Raw genomic sequence first — 16650 nt, 5'->3', positions numbered from 1 at the left:
TGATGAGTGTGGTAATATATGACTTTGGGATGAAAATTGTTGCCCCTTCGAGTTACTGCATAACACATTTGCTTTAACTTTAATTTTTTGGAGAGCACATTCAAGTTCATAATACTCATGATGACCTTCTAATGTCTTTGTGATATCTAATGACGAAGTCTAATAGTTAAATGTGTTTAATATATTGTTGACATAAAATTCATTGAGAAAAAATATAAGTATAAAATATAAAGACATCCCATAAATCACTGGCTTCATTATTTTGATTAAAATTTAGAATAAAACTATTTGCAATGTGAAATTTAGAGTGAAGTATTTAAAAAAAAATCACAACAAATATGTTTTGAAGAAATGGAAATAGAAAAAATTCTAAGAGATTGTTGTTATAAATCAATACAATTCTCAAGACAGTAATTGAAAACAAGAGATTTACCGAATAGAAAAACACAATTCAGTGTATGAAAACTAAATTCTATTTGAATAAAATTATAGCTTACATTATTCTTCGGAACATTGCAAAAATTAAATTAAGCTAAGGTTATTATTATAAACAGAGGCGGATGATTATAGGGGCAGTCGGGGGCTGCTGCCCCCTGAATTTTTACACACAAGAACATATTTGTTGTTCCACAAAATATGTCAATCCATGTGATACTTGAAAATACTTAATTATTAAATTTTTAAATTATAAAATACATTTTCTCAACCAATCATAACAAGTGACACATAGATTAATACATTTTTTGAAACAACACATATACTCACTTACCTACGCCTAAACGTATTTTTATGAAGTAAATCATTGAAGCTCACATTCCTTTAATTTCTACCTTGATAAATAAATGTAGTCTAACTTGTTTGTCATTCTAAAAATTATACATAAATAGATCTAATTCTTTTACATGTGTAGATGATGATGTTGCCTATAATATATGACTTCATTTGAGTTTGAAAATACTTTACACATAATGAAATAGATTATGTATGTATTGATAATATATATCATAAAAATTCATTTAATATTAATAATATATGTATTTTTGTCTAACAATTATATGCTATGGATTTTAATGAGCAAGAGAGAAGATTAATTTGAGATGTCAATTTCAACATTTTATTCTTGGTGTTATTAAGTCATTCAAGTTTGAAAAACTCTCAACCATATGTTGTTAGTCATGTCTTGTTTTATCAAATTGTTCGTCTTATCTTAACTATTGTGGTTCGGTTAACATAAATATCATTTTCAACAATGAAAACAACCAAACAAAATTAGGTAGAAAAATAGAAGATGAATTTATTGCATACAACATAGTGATTAATATTGAAAAGGAAATAAATAAATTTTTTACCACATGTGTAATTAATTAACGTGTAATTAAATATTATTGCTCCTCCTAACGTTTAAGTTAAGATCCGCCACTGATTATAAATCTTCATTGAATTTCTTGAAAAGAGAAATAAAATAACTAATTGATAAGTAAATACCTAAACAAGGCACTTAATTTATTTTGAAGATTTTTGGTCATTTGGTTGTATATACACTGGGAACGTAAATTTGATTCTTATTATTTTTTCATTTGGAATGAATATGGACTCCATTCCAATAAAAAATGGTATACGTCCAATTCTATTGTTAGAACTAGAATATAATAAAGGTTAAGAGAATTATATTAAATTAATAAACTTACATTGGAATTTTGTCTGAAGTCATGCACGTTAAAATTAAAGTGAAAATTATATATTACATTTTGGAGGATATTCCCGCTACGAAAATTCCATTCTGATAATTAATATTAGTGTAATAGTAAATATTTTTATATAGAGTAAAGAATGAAAGTTTTGAATAAATAAAAGAAAATAAAGAACAAAATATCTATCAATTAAATATCATTAAATGAATAAATCAATTTAAACTGGGACTTTATCGATTAAAGAGGGTACGTTTTAATTTACAAGATTACATAGTAAATAGAAGATAAAACAGAAAGAAAAGCAACGTGAGCTGAGAGATAACGTAATACGAAAAGAAATTATTTTCTGAGACTTTTTCCCATTACGATTAATTTATATCTTAAAAAGCCCAACAAAATTATATGGTTCGAATCAAAGACTTGGAAAAGAAAATCAGGAGAGATTCGAGGAAAATGAGGTCTAAAGAAGGAGATCATTTATAAATTATATATCATTAAATCAGTAAATCAATTTTATAAGGAAATATGTTTCAATTATTTAAAGAATTAAACATCAAATCATTCAAATGTTTTAACTTATACTCTTGAATAGGAAGTAGAAAACAATACATATACAAAGAAATTATAGAGACCCTGAAAGTTAATGATAATCGAAATACACGAATAAAAATGAATTGTAATATATATCTTGTATTATTCATTCTCAATCATCACCTATTCATTCTCAATTATCAAACTTGAATAATGGCAAAGTATAGTTCTTTGGTTTTTTGTGTCTCTTTCATCTTGGCATGCACATTTTTCTCAAAGTGTGATGCTACTGATGATAATCGAAAACTTCATATCATATATATGGGCTCACTTCCTAATACACCATATTCTCCAAACTCTCACCATTTAAGCATGTTGCAACAAGTCTTCGATGGAAATGATGCAACGCATTCCTTAATCCATAGTTTCAAGAGAAGTTTCAATGGGTTTGCTGCAATGCTCACTAATGAGCAAAAGGAAAAGCTTTCTCACATGGAAGGTGTTGTGTCGGTTTTTCCAAGCAGAAATCTCGAATTACACACAACTCGATCATGGGACTTCCTTGGACTTACTAGGTCATCCAAACGAAGCCATGCTACAGAAAGTGATATTGTTGTTGGAGTTCTTGACACTGGTGTATGGCCCGAATCTGATAGTTTCAAAGATGAAGGTTTTAGTCCTATTCCAAAACATTGGAAGGGTGCTTGTTCCGGTGGTAAGAACTTTACTTGTAATAAGAAAATAATTGGTGCAAGATATTATACAGATACGTCTGCACGAGACATAGGTGGACATGGAACACATACAGCATCAACAGCTGCTGGAAACCATATTCCTGGTGCAAGTTTTTATGGACTTGCAGAAGGCACCGCAAGAGGTGGAGCCCCATCAGCAAGAATCGCTGCATATAAAGTATGCGATAAAAGAGGATGTAGTGGTGCTGCTGTCATGTCTGCTTTCGATGATGCCATAGCTGATGGTGTAAATATCATTTCAGTTTCACTAGGAGGCTCTTTCCAAAATTCGTTCGATGAAGATCCTATCGCGATTGGTTCATTTCATGCTATGGCAAAAGGGATACTCACAGTGAATTCTGCAGGCAACAATGGTCCTTCTCCAGCTTCGGTTTCAAGTATTGCGCCATGGATGATTACTGTCGCCGCAAGTACAATAGACCGAAAATTCATTGACAAGGTAGTTTTGGGTAATGGAAAAACACTAATAGGTATTTCCGTAAATTCTTTCTCATTAAATGGAACAAAGGCTCTCATTGCTAAGAAAAATGATAGGGCAGGTTCAAGAGAATATCCACAGCAAGATTCTAATGAATGCAACTATTTAGATAGGAGTTTAGTAAAAGGAAAGATAGTTATATGTGATGAAATTTCATATCCAAATTATGAAGATGCGCAACCAATAGGTTCAATCATTCAGGATTATTCTAGTCAAGGTGAAGTTTCACCAGCCTTTGTCACTCCATTGCCTTCACTATTGTTACAGCCCATTGAGTATGAACAATTGAAATCGTACACGTATTCAAATAAAATTCCAAAAGCTGAAATACTAAAGAGTGAGACAACTAGAGATATTAATGCTCCTAAGGTAGCTGATTTTTCTTCTCGTGGGCCAAATAAAATTGCTCCAGAAATTATGAAACCAGATATAACTGGCCCAGGAGTTGATATCTTGGCTTCATTTTCACCAGTTGCTTCTCCTTCAGGTGATACTTTTGATAAAAGAGCAGCAAAATATAACATAATATCTGGAACATCCATGTCATGCCCCCATGTCACAGGAATAGCTGCATATGTGAAATCATTTCATTTAGATTGGTCACCATCAGCCATCAAATCTGCTCTTATGACTTCATCAAAACCTATGAAGGGTTCTACATATGACGTTGGTGAATATGCTTATGGATCCGGCCATGTCAATCCTATTTCAGCTACTCATCCCGGACTTGTCTATGACATTTCCTTGGATGATTATATACAAATGCTTTGCAACTTGGGTTATGATAATAAAAAGGTTAAAGCAATCTCTGGAAAAGATAATGCTTGCTCCAAAGCTACGCATAGATCCTTGGTAAGAGATCTAAATTATCCTGCTCTTGCTATTGGTGTTAATTCAACAACTTCTTTTACCATCAAGTTTAAAAGAACAGTCACAAATGTTGGCCTAGCAAACTCAATATATAGGGCGACAATTTTTCCAAATCCAAAAATCAAAATTACAGTTGTACCCAATTCTCTATCATTCAAATCAGTTCATGAGAAGAAGTCTTTTGTTGTTACTATCGCTGGTGATAAGTTACCTGTACAAACTATTACTTCATCATTGATATGGTCGAATAGTAACTATAACGTGAGGAGTCCAATTGTTATAGATATTTGCAATTAAATATTATGATATTGGCTATTAAATTCTCTGTGTTTACTATAAATTGTTCAAAAAAAAGAAGCTCGCAATATGAATATTTTTAAACTTTAACATTGAATAAGTCAAAGGGAAAATACTTAGAATATGTACTACCTTCAAGTATTATTCAAAATAATAATATTGTTTGTTATTTTTAAGTGGTATATTTATACTATATATAAAGCCAAAATATGGTGTAACCACCACCATGGCATGATTTATATATTCCTATTTTGCCCTTCAAAAATTTAATTTAAAAAAATCATATCATCCTATATAATCACCTCAAATATATTAACTATAAGTTGCATATCTATACTACTTAATAAATGAAAAACCTAACCTAACTTTCATGAAGTTATTTTGGGTTTTCTTATTTCATATTTTATAACTTCTAATTTTATTGTATAAGTTATACTTTCATCTTTATATATACTTATACTACTAAACATTTATTTCATATTTTATAACTTCTAATTTCATATTTTATAACTTCTAATTTTTAATGGATATACATTGTGACCAGTGCAATAGATTTACTCAATAGATTTTAATTAATTAGATAAAAAATCACTTTTATATGTAGAATACACAATACAAACGATAGGAATTGGATTAAAAGACCCGGTAGTGTATGTTATCACGCTAGAAAATAAAATTTAGTGAAGAGATCAAGACTCTATTCTTGATGAATACAATTGTATATGTATCATTTCTTTAAGATTGAACAATTACCTCAAACGAATATATATTCAACTGCAAATTACAATATATAATACAACTTAATATGTAAAATACACATTACAAATAATAGGAAAGCGGATTGACAGACACGGTAGTGTATGTCAACACGCTATTATATATAATATCTAATTATCTTACTTGGTCAAAATATTAATCTCATCAAAAATATATTAGTTGTCTTTTGGTAATTTTGACATCAATTTAATAAACTTGTAAATCCTATAAATAGGAGAGCTCGTAAAAAATTACAATAATTTTGTGATAAATTTGGTGTTCCTCTATTATGATAATCATAATATGGTATCAAAATGTCTCTTTTAATACAATCTCACTTGCTTTCTAGGTGTGTATGTACAATAACATGGAAGTTTGCCACACTACTATATATATCACTACTCTCTATTATGATAATCATATTTGATTTGTTGAATTCTTTTTGTTTATTAAAATATATATGCACATATAATAAATTATAAATTAGTAAAATAAAAAAGAAACAACAATAAAATACTTTATTTATTTTATCTTTATTTTAAGGGAATTTTTCTCCTTAGGAAAACAATGTTATTTATTTCTTCCCACTTTCTATCTAACCAAACAAGAAGAGAGAAAAATACATGTCTTTCTTTTCATCCTCTTTTATCATTCGATTATATCAAATAATATAAAAATCTACTCATTATTATTTATCATTGTACTCATCTTTTCACTTTATTCTCTTCAACCAAACAAAACATACTTTCACAAAGTCCTTAATATTACATATATGTCCCAGAAACATGATTCTGGTCTTTTAATCAATGTTACTCTTTATGTGACATTATTGTTTGGCATTTTTAGAATATTTTAAATGTATAATTAATGTTTCACTTTCAAAGAGTTTAAATAAATATTAATTTATTTATAGATTTTAAAACCACTAATATTTTTATAATTAAAATTGAGAAAAGATATTTAGGATAAAATTATATACAAGAGTATAATTATATATAAGAAAACTCACATTTTTTCTCTTCTCTTTATCTTTTTTTCCTCCTCTATCAAACAACTTTAAAACTCAACTCTGTTTTCTATTTCTTTCTCTCTATTCATAATCTTTATTTCCATCTTCTTTCTTATCATTTTCTTCTTCAAACGAAATAAAACATATTCAAAACAATTAATATAAATGCGTAGGGTCATTTCATAGGTAGGATCTAATATGATCATGTAATGTCTAAATTGGCATTATACCAAATTTTTGATGAAAACTACATTAAGGATTTAATTATCCTTAAAATTAGTTTCTAACGAAGCCAACATCTTTTATCATATTAATACGACACAAACAACTAATATAATAAACACTGACTAATCATTCTTAATCCATAATACCTAATTCAACTTCATTTATTTCATGAATACAAATACTTTAGAAAAGTTTTAAAACAATAAAAAACTTAAATGAAATTTGTCTAACAAGAGCCCCATTTTTTAATATATAAACGTTAAGTGTGGAATTCTCATATTCATTGACAAAGCTAAGAGTGAGCCCATCACTACTTGTAAAGCTGCAAACTACAAATAGGAATATGGATCTCAGTTTGATTCATTTAATTCACATTAAGAAATTTGATCCAAAATTTATACGAGATTTCGATCTAATTTGATTCGGTTTTTAATAAAAAACTAATAATTCTAACAAAATTTCAAAGTGTCAAACCCACATAAAAAGTCAATAAGTCTACTCTACTATTCCTAATACCAAGTGTGAAACACACAAATATTTAATTGAATATTAAGCATATCTATTTAAACTAAAAATAAAAATGACAACAAAGAAAAATAAAACAATATGAAAGCAACACGAGTAACATACCAGTATAATTTAACAGTAAGAAAATATTCACTAATAAATAATAACAATTTTAACAATCAAAAGAAAAAAAGAAAAATGTACATTTAGGTTATCAATTGCAATTTTTATTAGATTTAGAAATGAAAATAATATTCAATTTTGTGTACATGTAATTAGTATTAATTTGGTCTTTTTTTCGATAAATAAAATTTGTACTAAAACGAGCGCAAGGGGTGCCCATCCAATACAAAAGAGATCAAGACGTCAACTTTGTAGTATGAAGTCCTGTACAAGTTTTGGGATCCATGCACCAACTTGCAAAAGATACAGAATTTTTAGAAATAAAAGAGTTGAACCAAATCCAAGATCTAGTTTGAATTAGATCAATAAGGTTCACATAACTCGGCGCCTTCTCCAAGAAAATCACATCATTTCTCAAAAGCCACACAGACCAGACGACGGCAAACCAAAGCATTCTCCACAATTTTGCACATTTACCACTTCTCAGGGATTCATGATGCTTGAAAGACTCCATAATTGAAGAAGTAGTTACAACATTTGTTTGTAACCAAGAATAAAAGCCCTTCCAAACACTTAAAGCAAAGTCACAAGATATGAATAAGTGATCAATGGATTCAACATGATTATTACATAACTTGCAAACCATGTCATCCATTGTCACAATAACATTCCTTTTAAATAATTCATCCTTTGTTGGGAGCCTTCTTCTCATAAGTTTCCAAACAAAACAAGCAATATTTGAAGGAACACAATTAATCCAACAATTTTTAAGCTCTTTACCTATAGGCGATTGTTGATGATTCAATAGAGCCAAATAAGTAGTTTTAACCACATAGTCACCCGAGCTATCAAGACCCCATCTCCAAGAATAAATGACATCTCTTTTACAGGAATGATGATGAGTCAAGTCATGCAGATTTTGAGCCATGGATTCCTCTCTGCCAAAGAGACTTCTCCTCCAAGAGATTTCCCAACACCAAACATCATCCCTCCAATAGTCGTTATCCCCCACCCAAGCATGTTGGTTTGAAGCAAGACGAAATAATGTAGAGTAGGCCATCTTAAGATTCTGGTTGCTCACCCAAGTATCATGCCAGAAAAGAGTATGAAGACCAGTACCAATCTCCTTCCAAACATTTTCATCAAACCAACCACCTGTGACCCCGTTAGGATAGCCCACTCTTGCTAAGTCCTTCCACCACCTCGAAGCAAAAGCGATTGTTGGCATAGACCAATCAACCCCATATTTTGAGTTAATAACCTTCACCCAAAAAGCATCCTTGTCTTGAAGCCTACGCCATCTCCATTTCCCCAACAAAGCATGATTGAAATGGAGGAGGTCCTTAACCCTTAGGCCACCTAAGTCCTTAGGTTTGCAGACCACATCCCAAGCCACCCAAGCAATACATTTACCACCTGTCTTATTCCCCCAAAGAAAGCTACGTTGCAAGCTGACAATTTTCGCTAAGACCTTTTTGGGAGCTTTATAAAGAGACAACATATAAGTAGGAATGTTAGATAAAACAGAATTCAACAAGGTTAATCTACCTCCAAAACAGATATTTTTGCATTTCCAGGAGGCTAGCCGTTTCTTGATAATCTCAGTCATGTGATGCCAAGTAGCAATCCTCCTCGGATTTGCCCCAACAGGAACGCCCAAATAAGTGAAGGGAAATGAGCCAATCTTACAGAATAAGAAGTTCGAAGCACCTGACATAATGGTTTCTGACACATTTATACCATAAAGAGAGCTCTTATTGGAATTAACTTTCAAACCTAAAGCTAACTCGAAGCATTTAAGACTTGTCTTCAAGCAAATGAGGTTTTTAGGGGAAGGTTTGCACACAATAATAGTATCATCAGCAAATTGAATATCACAAACTTCTACACCACCTCTACCAATCTTGTAGCCCTCCAAATCACCAATTGACCTCGTCTGTTTGACCAACCATGCAAAACCCTCTGCCACCATAAGAAATAAGAATGGTACCATTGGGTCTCCTTGTCGAAGACCTCTGGAGATAGAAAAGTAGCCTACTGGACTACCATTAACCAAAACTGACATAGTGGTCGAGGATAGACAAGCAGAGATCCAACTCCTCCACTTTACCGAAAAACCAAAGCGGCTAAGCATGAAGTCAAGGAAAGTCCAATCCATAGAGTCATAAGCTTTTTCAAAATCAACTTTGAACAAAAACCAACCATCCATATCCTTACTAGCAGAATGAATAACTTCATTAATAATCACAGGAGCATCCAGAATATATCTACCGTGAATAAAAGCCGACTAAGAAGGAGAGATTAAGGAGCCCATAACACCTTTAAGTCTAGATGACAAAATCTTTGCAAGAAAGTTGTACAAAGACCCAACTAGAAAGATCGGCATGTAGTCCTGTATTTTGTTTGGACAATTTATTTTTGGAATTAAAGCGATGAAAGAAGAATTCAAACCTTTTAGGAGTTTATCATTAACATGGAATTCTTTGATAAAGAGAATAATGTCCTTTTTAACCACCTCCCAAAATTCCTGGAAGAATCTGAAATTAAAACCATCTGGCCCCAGACTCTTATCACCAACACAACTCCAAACCGCCAATCTAATTTCCTCATCCGAGAAAGCAACATCTAGAGAAGACCGTTGGTTATCATTCAGAGTCGAAAATTGAACACCTTCCAATTTCAGCTTCAGCAAGTATCGAATAGAAAATAGATTTTTGAAATAATTTGTAATCTCCCTTCTCATTGCCAAATCATCCTCATACCACACCTCATTAATCCAGATACCTCTAATTTGGTTCCTCCGCCTCTTATTATTGATACAAGCATGAAAGTAACTAGTGTTGGCATCCCCATCCTTCAACCATTTACATCTAGATTTTTGCCTCAATAAGTTATCCTTCATATTTGCAGTTTCCCACGAATCAGCCGTTAGCTTTTTAAGAGAGGATAGTTGATCAAGAGACAACATCGAATTTTCTCCAATTATATCCAGCTCCTGAATAGCAATAGACAGACACCCCAACTTGGTATCTAGGCACCCAAAAGACTCCTTATTCCACGCCTTAATTCTATCCTTCAAAACTTTTAATTTCTCCTTCACAATAAAAGCTTTCCACCCACGACACATGACTTCACTCCAAGAATTATAGACCACATTCGCAAAGCTAGGATGCTTAATCCAACAGTTGTTGAATCGGAAAGGAATCAAACCTTTCTCCACTTTTCTTTGCCTAAGGACGATCGGCAATGATAAGAAAGTTCTCTATTCATAGCCCATTGAGTTGTGTCTGGCCACTTCACAAACCACCCCGTCGATAGGAGAAATCTATCAAGTCTGCTCATAGCTCCACTACTCGATTGGTACCAGGTAAAATTTCTCCAAATTAGGGGTATATCTACCAATTCCATCCCCCTAATCCAATCATTAAACAAACGGATATACTTATTACAACTTCCAGCAACAGTTCCCCTCCTTTCATACTCACTTCTAATAGAATTAAAGTCACCAAAACAACACCAAATAATATCTCCCAAACTACGCTTCAAATGCAAGAGATTATCCCAGAGCTGAATTTTTTGATTCAAAATACAAGGTGAATAAATATTCATCAAGCAGCAAATTACATGACCATCCAGCCAAGTTCCCAAAGTAGCCAAAAAACCAGAACCCACATAAGAGTCAATTTTTTGGAACTTATTTTTGTCCCAAATGCTAAGAATACCGCCAGACCTCCCAACTGATGGGATGAAATCCTAGTCACAATCACTATTCCCCCAAATGCAAACACAAAGATTCACATTGCACTCTTCAAACTTTGTTTCTTGAATACCGATAAAATTCACATCATTTTTTCTAATTAACTCTTTAACACCTCTTTTTTTTTAAACTACTCCCCAACCCCCTCACATTTAAAGAGAGGCAATTCATTGATTACCTTCACGATCCCCTTGGTTAGAATTAAAAAAACCAATCTTATCTCTTTCCTCCAAGTCTTCAATTCTTTTGACAATCACCTTGTCCTCCCATTCAAACGAAACTCCCAAGCGTTTGCCTAATTCCCATATTTTCATAGCATTATTGTCACCACTTTTGAGGTCTTCATCTTCACCCGATAGAGAATTTGGAACAATTTCAGTATCCCCAAGAGGAGAATTCGGAATTTTTGAGGAATTTTTTGTCCCAATGCACACACCAAGGCCACACACGTTTTTTTCCTTCCCTTTTGGAAGCTTCCTCTTAGACTTCCTACCACCTTTTGGCCTTATGGATGCAAAAAAATGATTATGAATATTTAAAGGAGCCTTTGAACACTTCTTTTTTCTACTCCTTCCTTTATCATTTGAATCCAACGTAGGCAATGGTGCAATAACCTGTCCCCCTCCAGCTTCATTTAATTCAATACAAGTTGTAAAAATAGGATCACTAACAATAGGGACAAAATAGGGAGGCCCAATCCATAATTATCTCCAATATTTTTCCCACACAAAAAACTTGAATGAGGGTGTACAACACCTTTACTCACGTGATGCACTAAGTGTGAATTGGCATTTTCACAAGTGATCACATGCTCTTCATGTTTACTACAAACCTGAGTTAGGCCAAGGGGCTTCAAACAAATAAAAGAATTTTTATTTACCCCCTTAGTGGACCCATAAGGCAATTTAGGCCCAATGTCAGTTAGGTCAATGTGGAAAGAGCCTTTTCCCTTCCTACACCTTTCTCTCTCCCACATGGCTGCCTCCTCTTCTCCATTTTTTCCACTTCCAATCTCCTTTGATTCCAAAACGTCAGACACTTTCCCATCACCAGAGAGCCTAGTTTCCTGTTTCGTGATAGATTTTTCTTCTTCCACTGAACCCGCCGCACAAGAGTTGGCGGTTTGTGGTTTTCTTCCTACCCTCATAGACTCCTTTTTACTTCCCCCAAAAGAAACAGTCTGACCCTTGTACGGATGACCTATACCTAAAGCCACACCATTGTCATCACCAACCGATGAAGATGTCTCCAAACCACCGTTTACACAATCCGGCCACCATTCCTCATCCTCCGAATCAGCAGAAGCCGAAGACATGATGTCTTCTATGACCGTCCTTACTTTATTTCGTGACTGACTCGTGTCAAGGGAAACATCTTCAAGCATTCCAATCTCCCAATCTGAATCTCCAATAAGAATTCTTTGGGTGAAGTCGATGTGTTTCATGACAGAAGTAGCCAAAAGACATCTAGCAAAATCCAATCTTTCCATGTTTTTAGTATCATCGTCAATCCTAATGAGTTCACCCACATTCTGTGTAACAGTTTTGAAGAAATCCTCCGACCAAGCATGCATCGGGACCCCCAGACATTTAATCCAGACCAGCCTTTCCAAGGAACGAATCGAGGGATTCCATTTGTTGATTTCCTTGAAAATCGGTTTCCACCACTGTTCTTCATCACTAAAGAACTGCCGAACATCCTCTTTTCCTTCCGATTTGAGAAGGAACAACTTTCCTCCCATATGGATGGTCTTCACAGAGAATACACCTTCTCTGTTCAAGATTTGTTGTAAGTTGTTAACATCTTCCCACCTTATTAGTTCTCCTACCAACTGGTCATTTAGAGAAGTTAATACTTCATCTGGAACATTGTAATGTAGTATTTTATCCCTAACTGTTGATGTCGAATTTGCAGTTATATTATCTTTAAGAAGAACTTGTTTCCAAGATAATTGATTCTCATCCTTTGTAATCACTTTAGAATGAAACCCGATTGATTGTGGGATCCTTCTTGGAACAATTCCTTCCCTATAGTTTCGATCTTCCTTTCTTTTAAATCTAGGGCTGTTGATTTTGATTTTGTAATTCCCAATCCACACTTGCTCTAGTGCCTTTAGGAGTTTGTCATCCTTATCTAATTGTTTGAATCTTACAAAACCAAATCGATTCCCTCTCTTGTCTCTTTTCCGAGGGATCATCACATCTCCCACACTTCCCCATTTTGAAAACACAGCCCACATCTCTGAAATTCCATGACTCTCTGGGATATTCGTGAGGAATTGAAAATTTGGTGACCTCCTCTCACTCCACAGGCTGCCTCACCTCCTCTCACTCCACCGCCTGCCTCACCCACTCTCATCTTTTTGTTGTATTACTTATGACCAAGTTACATAAACATAAACAATTGCAGCGTCTTGATTTGTCTTGTTTCTAAAACTGGAACAAAAAACTGAGCTGGACATAGTAGTTTTCTAAGAACCATACCAACACAATCCAAATAATTTCTGTTTTTTGTAATTTAAGTTTTTTAGACTGATTTTCAGTTTCTTTTTTAGATCAATTTGGATTTGAACCTCCTGTATAGTTAGTCTTTAAGACCTTACCTGAAAAGTATGCATTTTTCCTTTGCCCTTGAAATGCTTCATGTTTATTTGCAACCTTAAGCCGACTTCTCCTTTTCTCTGATTGTACTCCATGAATGCTCTGAATTATAACTACCTTGATGCTTATTATTCCCATCAATCTCTTACATCTGTCAATTATTCCTTGAAACAGTACCATTGTACAGCTCCGGTCATTATCATTAGTGAGATTTTATGGCCAAGAGAATGCTTGAAAGCCTTTGCCAATGTGAAGACAGGACCTCGTATCCTATTCTTTTAGCATGTTGTGGTCCAGCAAGATCTACTATGTACAAAGGTAATCTTCATTCATGATATCATTGATTTCCTGCATTTTTTATGTGATAGTGATGATGGCAAATAATTGACTAGCTTTGTTGTTAATATTTGTGTTCCCAATGACTCTATTCAAGTATCTTTGTTCCATAGCAATAATTTCTATTAGTGTTGAAATACTGACTTAAGTAGATTTAGATGTGGTTTCCCATATCGCACAACATCACTCACATGCTTCACTTTATGTGCTACTGCTTGTGATTTGTTAAATAAATACTTAATTATTAAATTTTTAACTTCAATATATTTTTTCAATCAATCACAAACATTGACATATGAAGTGACACTTTTGTGGGACAATAGATGTGCTCCAATTGGATTGGACGAGCACGATAAAAGCAAAAAGCCAACCTTGCTATGAAGCATGCTTATTCTCAGAGACCGAAAGGAACAAGCATATCAAATTCTATTGAGCAGATTTCCTGGTGCTTCATCTCCAAAAGCAACATACACCATGCAACCACAAAGCATATAAAACATTATTGTCACTGCAATACTAATCCTTGTAGCTTTCTTCATTGGTTTTGCTTGTGATGGTGGAGACTTAATATAGGGTTTGCTGAATTAGTGATGTGGGATGGATCACAACTAGTATATAGAAGTAGTTATGTACTTATCACATAATTTAGCGGCTGTTTTGGCATTGGGATATATTATAGATGTTATCTTCACATTTGTGTTCAACTAGGATAAATTCTATTTGTTACATAGCTTCATTGGCAATGCCTCTGGCACTTGTTTTTTTCTTTTTCAAATTATTAGTTTTGATCAGAGTTTACACATATTATTGATATTCAAACATGGAGAATGTCTTTCATTTGTACTTATAGATTATTGTGGCATCTATAATCCCTTTGGGGTATGGGTCCCAAAACCCACCAAGAGAAGCTGTTATAGCTGCTATGGGTTGAGTTGAGTTTGAAACAGACACTGCCAAACCCAAAGGCATGTTAACACGTGACTCCACAACTTAGAGCACCACTTCCTGATTTTTCATCTATGTTTTTTTTTTGTGAAGCTCATCTATAAGGAAATGTTCCTAGACCCCAGCCTCCGATAGAAACCCCTACACAACTCATTCTTGGCCTTGATGATACCCTTCCAGATATAAGAACATGTAGTACTAACATCAGCCTCCAAAAACTCAACATTCCTGAGATACTTGTGTTTAAGAACCCTTACCCACAACTTATCGGCATTGCATACCAGGTTCCACACTAGTTTTCCGAGAAGGGCCTTATTCGCGAGTCTAGCCTCCCGAATCCCCATGCTTCCAAATTTTAGAGGGCTAGTCATAGTGACCCAATTTACAAGATTCAGACCCCGCGATGCACCACTCTTGTTCCAAATAAACCTTCTAGTCAACTAATCAATTTTATCACACACTCCTCTAGGTAACCACAAACACTGCATAGTGTAGATAGGAATGGATGAAATAACAAATTTGGCAAGCCATACCTTTCCAGCTTTATAATGAGATTATGTATTCTTTAAAATACAAATGTAACAGTGATTACAAAAATTAAATTAGAATGCATAATGTTTGGGAGGTTACATTTAAATCATGTTTAGATGATCAATAAATATGGTTGGTCATCTGTATCAATACTTCTTGGTATATTTAGGTCTTTCTCTTTGATCATACCTATACATTAGGATGAGAATGAGTCTGGATGGGTCTGAGTAGTGTCTTACTTGGACCCACCCTGTTGCTTCATATTTTGAACATAGACTCATCCTATACCTATGCTGATACCTGCTGGGTCTACTACTCATGGGTCCTTGGGTACCCAGCAGATTTACGGTACCCAAAATCCAAAAAACATTAAAAAAAATTGTGAATAATTTATGTAATTGTATGTTTGTTTCCTACAATCTTATATGTTATTTAGATAATCAACAAGAGAAATAATTATAAAATATATTTAAAGTTGTAAACACATTTTAAATTGACTATTTTGAACATTATGATGTAAAATTGATTTAGTAAGAATTGTTCAATCAACAAAACATTGAATTATACATATCAATTAACAACATCACATCACTACTTAACAATATAACATTATTATGGATTAACAATAAATATATATATATAGGAAGTAATAGCAGGTCTGGGTATTGTAAATCTGGATACCTAATCTGTAAACAACGGATCTTTAAATTTCGAGTCGCGAGTCCCAAAACACAGACCCAACCCAACCCATTGTAGGTTTTTCTTTTTGGCCGAAGGTGACAAAGCACCCCGAAACGAATTTATTATAGAGCAAAGAGGTTACATGTTAGCAAACCTATAGGAAGGCAAGAAAGATCCATTCCTATTGAGAGCCTCTACTATAAAGTTAGGGGGAACATTCCAACTATTAAAAGATTTAGAAGATGTTGCATAATTAGCTAAAACATCGGCACATTGATTGCCCTCTCTGAAAATGTGAGTGATTTTGCTATTCATTGTTTGTCTTATCATCATGCAACGTTGCCAATTTCGAAGAAGCTTCCATGGCGGCTTGATCTTCCCATTGAGAATTTCCACCACATTAATCGAGTCACATTCAAGCCAAATATTAGTCCATCCTCTGTCATTTGCAAAATCCAAAGCCATAATAGCCATGTTTAATTCGGCATACAAAGCATCATGAATGCCAAAGTAGGCAGAGAAGCACCAAATCAACTCTCCCTTATGGTCTCTGAAGAG

The 16650-nt window shown here is 33.7% G+C and overlaps 2 protein-coding genes across 2 annotated transcripts; one reads left to right on the top strand and one right to left on the bottom strand.

Moving 5' to 3' along the window:
- Positions 1 to 2435: 2435 nt before the first annotated feature.
- LOC109341650 (subtilisin-like protease SBT4.8) lies at positions 2436 to 4622 on the top strand. The gene has a single exon (XM_019579593.1). The coding sequence runs from the start codon at positions 2436 to 2438 to the stop codon at positions 4620 to 4622; it is 2187 nt and encodes a 728-aa protein (XP_019435138.1).
- A 4907-nt stretch (positions 4623 to 9529) lies between these two features.
- On the bottom strand, positions 9530 to 10369 carry LOC109341648. Its single transcript, XM_019579592.1, has one exon. The coding sequence runs from the start codon at positions 10367 to 10369 to the stop codon at positions 9530 to 9532; it is 840 nt and encodes a 279-aa protein (XP_019435137.1).
- Between the last annotated feature and the right edge of the window lie 6281 nt (positions 10370 to 16650).

Source organism: Lupinus angustifolius, unplaced genomic scaffold (assembly GCF_001865875.1).
Source record: "Lupinus angustifolius cultivar Tanjil unplaced genomic scaffold, LupAngTanjil_v1.0 Scaffold_553, whole genome shotgun sequence".
NCBI lineage: Eukaryota > Viridiplantae > Streptophyta > Magnoliopsida > Fabales > Fabaceae > Lupinus > Lupinus angustifolius.
This window is presented reverse-complemented; position numbering and strand designations above follow the sequence as displayed.

Coding starts and splice junctions, on each gene's coding strand:
- LOC109341650 (XM_019579593.1), top strand. CDS start 2,436: ATGGCAAAGTATAGTTCTTTGGTTTTTTGTGTCTCTTTCATCTTGGCA.
- LOC109341648 (XM_019579592.1), bottom strand. CDS start 10,369: ATGTGTCGTGGGTGGAAAGCTTTTATTGTGAAGGAGAAATTAAAAGTT.